Source organism: Euphorbia lathyris, chromosome 1 (assembly GCF_963576675.1).
Source record: "Euphorbia lathyris chromosome 1, ddEupLath1.1, whole genome shotgun sequence".
NCBI classification, from domain to species: domain Eukaryota; kingdom Viridiplantae; phylum Streptophyta; class Magnoliopsida; order Malpighiales; family Euphorbiaceae; genus Euphorbia; species Euphorbia lathyris.
The window spans coordinates 86,615,152-86,625,670 of NC_088910.1; the positions used below are offsets into that span (position 1 = coordinate 86,615,152).

Consider the following 10,519-nt stretch of genomic DNA (forward strand, 5'->3'; position numbering starts at 1 on the left):
ACCATATTAAATTGAATGAGTGAATCACAAGATTAACATATTCTCATTAAGGAAAAAAATTATACAACTATTGTTTTTATATTGTGCTAGGTGTGGTCACCAAGCAAACTTCTTAATTAAGGAAATAAAAGGACAAGACAAGTGTCCAAACTAGAGCCCTATGATAATCCTGATCAAAATGGATGGTGATGATTTGTTTGGGTCTTGGTTGGATAAGAGAGGGACTACCACAAGGGGATGGACCACTTCTAGAATGTGCTATCAATGGGAAAAAGACCATGATGCCCTTATTGATGGTGTAATGACCGAATTGCCCTCAAAAGACAATCTTGCTTCTTTATTTACGGAAGATAAGTGTTTTGGGAAGACCAAACTCATTTACTTCATCTCCTGACACTTTCCTTTCTCTTCCTCTGGGAAACCCAAAGGTCTTCTTCTTCCTTACCGTAAGCCTCCATTTTCTTCTGTAATTCTTCTTCTTTCATGGAGATTTGTACTGATGAGTTTGATATCAACCTAAAAGTTCTAGACGACAATCATAATTTTTGATAAAAAAAATTACGAGAGTCCTCTATTTTCATACTCAATTACGATGGATTAATTTAAACCTCTCTTTTCATGTAATCACGGGTAAATTTGAGAATAAATTACTAAAAAATGTGTAGATATTATAATGTGTAGATAACATATAATATTCATTACATTTAAGAAAATAACAGAAATTAACACCATATAAAAAAATTAAAATTGAGCAGCAAATGAGATCCATACATTGATTTGAACCTTATCTTGTTAGCCAAAGCACTGATCTGCAGGCAAAGGTCCAGGAATATAGCCTCTATCGACGAACTGCAAACCAAAAACGACTATAATAGCAAGCAAAGTTAAGTATGAGAAACCTTCAACAGCACCCAACAAGCCATACGGACCATTTGGCAAACCAGAGCCTGTTTTAGCTTTTTTATACAAAGACCATCCTATTATTCCCACTACTATCAGATAACTAACCCCTTCAATTGCCCCAATTGAACCACCTGGTCCAGGTGGCAGTCCACACCCTGTTGTTTTTAGGGTGTACAGAGACCAGCCTATTACTGGATTTGAGATCAACCCACCTGCTACTGCACCTATCTCTACGACATCGTTTGACTTCTCCTCCTCCTTTGCCATGCTTCTAATTCTAGTTACATTGTAATTGTAATTCAGTGGCTTCCACCTTCCCATGGTTGTAGATGTTTTTCTGATTCTCAAAACGCCATGTCGTACGGAGAATAGAGGGGTAGTAGATGATGAGAGTATCAACATTCTATTCTTCAGATATGCTCTTCAATGCTATTTCCTACCTGCTTTTTTTCTACTACCAATTTTTGCTTGGGGGACCAAAACTTTAGGATTTTCAATTACTTTTCTATTTTTAAATATTATCCACTGGATATTTATTTTTAGGTAAAAGGTACTATTTGATCCTTTAACTATCCAAAATTTGTATGTTTGATCCTTGATCTATTATTTGGTCACATTTGACCATTCGTCTATCCCAATTAGTTAAATTACACCCAAACGGATGGAAAGTTAACTGAGATTAACTCTGTTAAACTATGGTAGCATTAGTAAAAATTCCAAAACGGATATTTTACATCACAAGTTCATTCTTCGTCTTCTTCGATTCCGCAACAGCTTCTTTCCTGGCTTCTGCAATTCCTCTTTTCCCGTCAACGGCGGCGGCTGCAAGGCGAATGTCGTCATTTGTTGCAGCAACAATAATACTAATAATCAGTTAGGGGATGGAATGGTGATAAAATCAGCTTCTCCGGTGGTAACAAGCACGTCCATGGAGGCGAAGAAATCAACAATGGCGCCGAGTGCGAGCTCTAGTGACGGAGGAAAATCTCAGATTCTTGTTACCAACGACGAAAAGATATGAGTTTAATGTAGGAAAAGTTAGTGAAAAAGTAGATTTCTAGAAATTTCATAGCCCATCGCAGAAGCCGGGACCGGCGGCGAAAGCGAAGAAGACGATGACGATGACTCATCCTAGGCTGGATGTAAAATATCCTTTTAGCCTCAATGATATTTTAAAAATTTTACTAATACCACAATAAATTGCTTATACATTACAGAATCAATGTTGGGTGTGATTTAATTAATTGGGATATGTGAAGGGCTAAATGTGACCACATAATAGGTCAGGGGCCAAACATATAAATTTTGGATAGATCAAAGGTAATAGTACATTTTGCCTTTTTTTTTTTTAAAAGCAAAACTTAAAGTCCAGTTAAAAATTAATTGGTTTTTAACCGAGGTATATATATATTGAAAGTAAATTAGCTCCGTAAACTTTTTACGGAATCATAAATTAAGTTCTTTAATGTAAAATTCAGTTCTATTATTTTATCTTTTTACTATAGTATTAATTAATATTTTCAATTCCATTTATCGGTTCAATTTTTAGTAAAAAGAGTTCAGTTAAATTTAGTTCATTTAATACCCTCTAATCTATTAGTGATACATTCTTTATGTTTGTTCGTTAATGTCTTTATGGAACCATTTAATGTTATTGATTGTAGCGGTTTTCTAGAAAATAGCTTAGTGACACTAAGGGTGAATCTATCTTGGAAGGCATGTCTATCCCATCGTGGCGGACATAGATCTTTTATGGTGTATGGCCTTTACGAGGCGTATCCGCGTGGCAATGTCTCTTTTATGGCATATGGCTTCTGGCATATGCCACTGCCTTGACTTGGTGAATCTTATCTTGTGACGGTGCTTTTGTACCAATTGATCCTTCTATTTATGGATTCTTATAGATTTGCCCCAAAGATAATATCTAGATGTTATCAAAAGGCCCCCCAAAAATGTCAATTAAGTCCTTTAAGGGTTCCCATCTTCCGCGCGTGTAGGCGCCTTTATTGCTTCTGACGGACATATTTTTTCGTGCTATTGAGATGGAGACATGTGGCATTTTGGGGCTCAAATCCCCAGCTGTTACCATCATTTGCCCTATAAAAGTCACTTTTTTCATTTTTATGGGTTTTTTCCTACTCTTCTTCCTGCTCTCTAGCTTTCATCTTCATCTCGTTGTTCTCAAATATTTTGCCAACTCTTCCATTGCCTGGGGGAACTCTTTTCTTCAATCCTCTTCGAATTTTTATGTAAGTGCTCTTTCTGGGTTTATACCGATTTTTACTTCGTCTTCGCATCATCTTTTAGTCATTCCTAGTGCCATTTCTTTAGAGAGGACTCTAGACCTTAGTGAGATTCAAGTAATATATGAAAGAATTCTGGTGCCTCTTCCTGTTGCGACTCCGGTTGTCACGGTGGAGGCGCCAAATCCCTCATCTTAGGGGGGGGGGGGGGAATCCAGTTCTTCGGTCCCTAAGAAAAAAGGGAAAGGCCATTAAGATGGAAATCACCCCATCTAGGGTAGATTTTTGGGGTTTAGTTGCCCTGAAAGCCCGCAGTTGAGTGCTTAGTTCTTGAACCTTTCCATCGTCCCGCCATGCCCCACGAAGGGTATTTTGTTGTTTATCAAAGCCACGTGGATAGGGTATTCTCCTTAGGTGATAGGGAACGTTTTAGAATTCTTTGGAATCCCAATTTTCCAGCTTCATCCCAACGGGTGCCTGGATCTCATTTGTGATTCGTTCTTGGCGGCGAATCTAGGAATAGTTTTAGCCCCGGGGGTCTTCCGCTCTCTCCATACGCTAACTAAGCATAGGGTGGAGGTCCACATAACCTTTTCAAAGTTGAAAGGCTATTCACCTTTTCATAGTAAAATGTCGCAATGTCCACAACTGGGGAAGCAAATTCTTCTTCATCAAGGTGGCGGACGTCGTATTAAGATTTCCAACATTTTGGAATTACAATCCTAAGAAACGGGCGAATATTGGTTTTATTTTTAACCCAGCAAAGAGGATGCTGTAAAGCTTTTAAGGTCGGTTAAGATAAATCATTGGCCGTACGACCAAGTTTTTGAGTTCATGAGGGCGGACATGCCCTTAGTAGAGATCCGCAACGGGGAGATCCATCATAACCCCTACCAAGACCTCTGTGGAGGTATTTTTATCATCTTTACGTCTGATATATTTTTTCTTTATCCCTTTGGTAGGGGGAAGACTAATGCAGCAAATGTGATTGCAAAACATATGAGGCGACAGAAGGCTCTGGAGGCCAAAGATAAGGTGGATGTCGCTTTAAGCAAAAAGGACGGGAAACGTCCCGCAGCTGAAGTGGCGGCTTCTTATGCATCCAAGAAGTCAAAGGTGGACGACGTCTCTATAGGGGAGAAGCCTATTGTTTTTGCCCCTTCTGGCGGCTTATGCCCAGCCCCCGTTTTGGGCCCCCAAATTTCCAATAACTACTTCATCTGCGGCCCTCCCTTCACTTGACCCCACAACTTCACCAACCTTATTCTCCTCTACAACCTCAGCATACTCATGGACCCTTCTTGGGCACACTTTCTTACTCTGAGCGTCCTTCTCATCTAACAACTCGACTCTCTTCCTTACTAATTTCTCCTTGGCAGCTCTCTTCCTTACTAATACAACCTCAGCTCTCTGTCTGTTCGCTTGTAACCTCGCACTTACCCTCCTGCGCGAAGATACTACAGCGTCAACCTTAATTGCCGGGGTCTTGGCTTCACTCTTCTCCACTTGGGAAACGAGGTCAGAATTATCTCCACAGTGTAAGGAAGAAACCACCATTGTTCAGGAAGGTAGGGTTTAGAGGGGAAAGCGCGTATGAAGAGAAATGGGTGTGAGGAAGAAAATGTAGCAGGAGAAAGGAGTAAAGAGTGTACGGGTATTTTTGGAAATGGAAGCACAATAGGAAAATTTATAGCATTGTTGATTTGGGATGATTTTGGGGGGCAAAATATTTTGCATCTTTTTTTTGTTTCATTTCATCTCCCTCCCTCCCTGTCATTTTCCTTTTCCGATGTTCCAAAATCCATTGGCGTATCTATTACAGTGAAGTAATCCTGTTTGGCACAACATGCATGAGATGAAAGAGAGAGTCAATCCATGTTATACATTAGTTATGGTGTAGGAAGCTGTCTTCCTCAAAGTCCACTTAATCACTTTTATAATTACAAGGAAACAAACAACATTAGTATTACTATTCACCTAGAACACTTGTTATTGTCCATATTATTTAGCAATAGGGAAAATAGTAGAGACGTCATGAGGTAGTAGAAAGGAAATCTAGTCCATTAGAAAGCAACAAACAGAAAAATTCCACACTCTACTAAGATATATAATGCATCGTTTAGTAATTCGCACTTACAGGTAATCCCTGAGAAACAGGATCCACAGGAGCATTAAAGGGTCCAGCTTCCTCCATTTTCATTACCTTCTTTATCACCTACAAAGCAATACGAAAAACATCCTAAGAAAATTTAGTTAAAAATGCAAACTTTATCCATAAATCCAAAATGTAAAAAGATGTCTCTCACATACCGCTAAGGAGGTTTTCAATTCTAGCTTATTACCATTTGAATTAATTTAGAGCCTTGATACTTAGTCCACCGACTAAAAAATAATATAAACTATTGACTCTTAGTGATTTAAGAAATGACTAATACATATCATTTTCAACAATACTCTTCCTACTCACTCTTTATTTATTATTTTATCATTAAAATCATGAAGTATATATGTTATATTTAAATCATTAATTATTGTTATAGTTATCAAGTAGTGAAAGGAGGGAGACTACTTAATAAAAAATAAAATAAATAAACTCTGTGAGCTCCTTAATAATAGAGATGGCGAAGAGATTCTTAATGATTTGAAGAGTCACCGAAAAACTGTTTTTAATTCTTTCCCCTCAACTTTTAATTTAAGAGTTCAACTAAAAGATTGTTAGAGATGCTCTTAACGTAAAATTGCACTTCTAAACTAATATATATAAAACATAGTGATAAAAAAAATACCAGTATTTTTATTTTTGTTATTATAGACAAATATCATATTGAAGCATTAGAACTTTTTAAGATTTTAAGAATTAAGTCTTTAATAAAGTTTAGTTAACAGAGTCATTATTAAGAGGCTTGACGTGTTAAAATCAAATATCAAGGACTTATACTAAAACTATTAAAGTTTAGAAGTTCAATATGAAAAATAAATAATTAGAAGTTCAATTTTTAAAAATTTCAAGGACTTAATTATAAATTTAGCCTACTAATAATAATGAATTGAGATGTAGCATGATTATCGAATGTACAGCATGAGCATCGAATGGTTGAGATTAACCATTACAATTGCTATAAGAACGAACGGTTTGGTTAAGACAAGAAGACTATTTTTAAAGCGTATCTGTATTTAAAATTTATGATAAAGGATACAAGAGGAATATTATATTCCGATAATCGAGTTGGACCATTAATAGTAGGCTTCCAACCTACCAAACCTTACCTGCAACACACACTATGACAAGATAAGCCTAAGAAAACACTGTCAGCCCGATTTCTCAGAGCCCAATAAAAGCCTGCATTAGCCCTTCCCGGCCATTTCTGCTTTTATATAAATAATAAATAAACAAAAAAAGGTTAGTATTACAGAATAAAGATACTTGTTTAAAATTTGTTTTTTTATATAAAATTAATTATCCCTCTTGCCCTCCTCCCTCCAGAATTAATCCAACATCAGAAAGGGACAATGAGAGAACAAAAATGGGCGGGGAAATACCCTCCTCATAACTGCCATTTGAATTTTAACTCACTCAACGGCTATATAAGAAAATCAAAGCGGGAGAAGAAGAATAATAAATACTAACAACCTTTTGAAACATTAGCACTTCACCCAACGATACACAATTCCCTTTTCAACATTTCCCCAACTACTTCAGGTCTCTCTACCAAACAATATTTATCTAACAAGTGTTCTTTCTCTATTTCCCAATGCACAATCTTTCTACCGCTGCTTCTTTGATGACTTACTGTACTCCACAACATCATTGTCTTCATCTTCTTCTTCATCATCCTTCTCATCTAAATCTTCCTCCGCCTCATCCCTTTTCCTCTTATGTTGAGATGATGAAGTGGACGGTATCACCTCTACTTCCTCATCATCTTCAACTTCTTCCTCCTCTTCTTCAATTCCTAGCTCTCCATCACTACCTCCAGCATCATGTACTTCAGCTTGACCCACTGGCTGTACCAAGTACCCTGCACCTGAGTCTTCATCCTGCCATTCCAGTTGCAGAAAATCACGCTTAAATCAGTGCATCAATAAAGTAAATAAATAACACCTCATAAATAATAAAATTTTCAGTGTGATTATAATTATCAAATTTCAAAATCACACAGCACAACAATTAACGTCTAATAAACCTCAAAATAAACAAAGTAGCAAAGAACAATCAAGCAAAGTCATAGTATAGTTAGTTAATCATGTTCCTCAGTCATGAGACAAAGCATACATACTTATAATGCCTTCAATATTAAACGCAAAAAAAAACTCACAAGTAAACAGTAGATGATAAAAAAAACTGGAACCAAGAATATTTCCTTTAGTCAATCAGGAGGGAGCATAACTACATGAACATAAACTCCATAAGCATAATCTCAGCTTAGAATCAAACTACAAGGAATTGCACCTCAACAATTCAATAAGCAAGAAATATGCATGCAAAGCATAAATCTAAAACAAAAGGTATAATATTAATCATACAAAATTAAATACAAAATTAATCATAAATCTAAAACAAAAGGTATAATATTAATCATACAAAATTAAATACATCAGGAAGAACTAGCATAAGAAATTGTGATTTTTTTTTATTTTTTATTTTGTCAATTTCAGATCTTTCTCGCCTTCAAAATTCTCCCTTTGAAATCCATACACTGATTAGATCTAAACTAATAATCTATTAAGGTTATAACTACAAAAAAAATAAATCACTTCAATGGATTAACTATTCTACACATTTAACGCCCATGGCAATTTTAGCATAGAAACTTAATTCAGAAAAACTTGCAATATTGAATGTGTCAGAGATTAAAAGTAAAGACTTTTGACACTTTAGATACTGGAACATCTAAGAAACAGATCATAACAACTAAACCCAAGTCCTCTTATTCCTGCAAAATGCACATAAAAACACAAAAAAAGCAGGTATATGTAAAGTTAGTATCAGTTAAAACTGAGATATCAATAAAATCAGACACAACAATAAGTAATGGGAGGCTGCAACTGTGAATACTGGTATGACAATAAAAACAACACACCAGAAAATAGCGCAACTATATACCATAAATGGATCATATAAATCCAAGTGTATCTCACCTCCTCCCCGTCTTCTTCATCCTCAAATTCTCCATCATCATCAACACCCTGTTCTTCTTCTCCAGTCTCTCCATTATCATCGTCTTCTACATCATCTTCTCCATGCTCATGAGCATCAATCTCTCCTTCTGTACTTGTTAACCTGCCTGTACTCTCAGGCTCTGCAAAATCGCCCTCATCATTATCTACCTCTTCTAGCTCATCATCCTCGTCATCTTCGTCTTCTTCATCGTCATCATCCTCATCTTCAACCCCATCCACTTCATCATCACTATCATCGATCTCATGCACCTCTACCACATCATCTTCATCACCCTCTTCCTCATCAATCTCTTCTCCAGATTCATTTTCATATTCATCATCACCCTCCTCATCATCTCCATCATCTCTGTCCTCCACAGCTGCTACTCTAAACCCATTTTGGTTGGGTCCATCAATCCGCCTAACAGTCTCAGTTTCCTCCTCATCAGCATCGCTCTCCTCATCCCCATCCACATCAACAATCCCTTCAGCTCCTTCACTATGTCCATTATTCAACCTGTAAGGCCTTTCCTCTCCATCAATCTCTCCACTGCCAGGATCGTCTTCATCATCGTCTTCTTCATCCTCTTCATCATCAGATTCAGGTCTCTCATTCTCCTCGGCATCCATTTTATCCAAATACTTCAACGATTTGATCAAACCAAAAACCCTAGACCGATAATCCTTCACTCTAGTGACAGGACACTCGTACAGATCAAGAGAAATTAGTTTTAACTCAGCCAGAGGGGCAAGATCTTCGAGATTTGGGATGCGATTGTTGGACAAGTCGAGGTCCCTAAGCGAGTCAAGGCCAGCCTCAACGAGGAACTCAAGACCGCCAGCGATGCGATTATCAGAGAGAATAAGTTTCTGAAGATTTCTGAGTCGAGGAAAGTGCTCAAGCGACGAAACTCCAATATTTGCGATGGAAAGATGCTGAAGATTCTCGAACTTCTGCAAAAGGCTGGGTGGAGGCAGCCGTCCTTGAACGCACTTCACCGCCCCGTCCAGGGTTAGTGTTCGTGCAGCAGCGTGGTCCGTTTGCCCGTCCAAAGCTAACTCCACTGCCCGCTCCCAGATCTCATCCATCAAATACAAAACCGCCTCTCTCTTATATATATACACGAGATGAAATCCCTGTTCTTACCACCAAGGAAAATATATCACTCTCTTTCAACAGATTCAGAACATAGATATGATAAAAATCCAAATCAGAAAGTAAAATCCATGTCCAAGCCTGCAATAAAGCTAACTGTAGCCCTAAAAACTAAAATTAGGGATCCCAAAACCAGAATCAATAGCTATCTGTTAGAACCGTTTAAAACCCTAATTCCTGTATCGATGTACGGTCTCTCCCTTTCCCTCTCTCTCTCTCCCTCTCAAGTTGCAATTTAGCTTCGAAGAAGGGGAAAAAAATAACAAATAAAAATAATAAATATACAAAAAAAAATGCCGACTTATTTATGTGCGGGCGTTTGTATTGTGTAGCCGAGATCAGATTCGAGTATGGCTCGAGGTTTTTGGAACTCGGCTACGATTCGGTCAGGAGGCTGGATGGAGCTGGTTAATTATTGGAGCTATTTTGACTGTTGGATGTAGTGGCACGGATTGATGACATGGAAAAATAGACGGTAGAGATGAAAGGTTTGTGTGTTTGTTTTAGAGAAGTATGCAGGTTGAGTTGTGCTTTGCCTTGCCCTGTTTGACACGTCGCCTTCGCTGCTGCATATATCGAGGTTACAGAGAAGAAACCCTGATTGTTTTGATATATTACTCAACTGCCACTAGTATTTATTTTTTTTGAATCTAATATGTGCGTTACTTGATCTTACAAGGAAAATGTTGCGATCTTTTTGAGAAATAAAGACAAACGTCGACAACTAATCAAGACAGTGAACAAAAAAGGAAAAATATCCGAAATGATAGGAAAAATATCAAAATGACAGAAAGCAAATATTTATATATTATCAAACTTTCAATACAATTGAACCTTTACAGAATATGTTTAAATACCATTCAACCCTTATAGAATAGGTCAGAAATTACAATGAAAATCAAATATAAAATTACAATTAAATTATACTATCAAAATTAATTTTAAATATTTTCATATATATTATAAATAAAAAATGATATTATACTTGTATGCACACAAAAAAAAATGATATTATACTTTAAATTAAAAAAATTAGGTTTTAAATTTATAAATCTTA

General features: G+C 36.9%; 2 protein-coding genes and 1 long non-coding RNA gene across 3 annotated transcripts; all 3 read right to left on the bottom strand.

Annotated features, from left to right (window-relative positions):
* Nucleotides 1-647: 647 nt before the first annotated feature.
* Nucleotides 648-1,391, bottom strand: LOC136211021 (uncharacterized). Its single transcript, XM_066002521.1, has one exon. It carries the CDS (start codon nucleotides 1,303-1,305, stop codon nucleotides 793-795), a length of 513 nt encoding a protein of 170 aa, XP_065858593.1. The 5' UTR covers nucleotides 1,306-1,391; the 3' UTR covers nucleotides 648-792.
* A 2,942-nt stretch (nucleotides 1,392-4,333) lies between these two features.
* On the bottom strand, nucleotides 4,334-5,486 carry LOC136211032 (uncharacterized). Its single transcript, XR_010678293.1, has 3 exons — nucleotides 5,457-5,486; nucleotides 5,284-5,361; nucleotides 4,334-4,978 (listed from the first exon to the last, which is right to left on the bottom strand). It is a non-coding gene; the product is annotated as an uncharacterized lncRNA (long non-coding RNA).
* Nucleotides 5,487-6,673: 1,187 nt separating this feature from the next.
* Nucleotides 6,674-9,795, bottom strand: LOC136205218 (acidic leucine-rich nuclear phosphoprotein 32-related protein). The gene is made up of 2 exons (XM_065995723.1): nucleotides 8,286-9,795; nucleotides 6,674-7,184 (listed from the first exon to the last, which is right to left on the bottom strand). The coding sequence occupies exons 1-2, from the start codon at nucleotides 9,393-9,395 to the stop codon at nucleotides 6,912-6,914; spliced, it is 1,383 nt and encodes a 460-aa protein (XP_065851795.1). The 5' UTR covers nucleotides 9,396-9,795; the 3' UTR covers nucleotides 6,674-6,911.
* Between the last annotated feature and the right edge of the window lie 724 nt (nucleotides 9,796-10,519).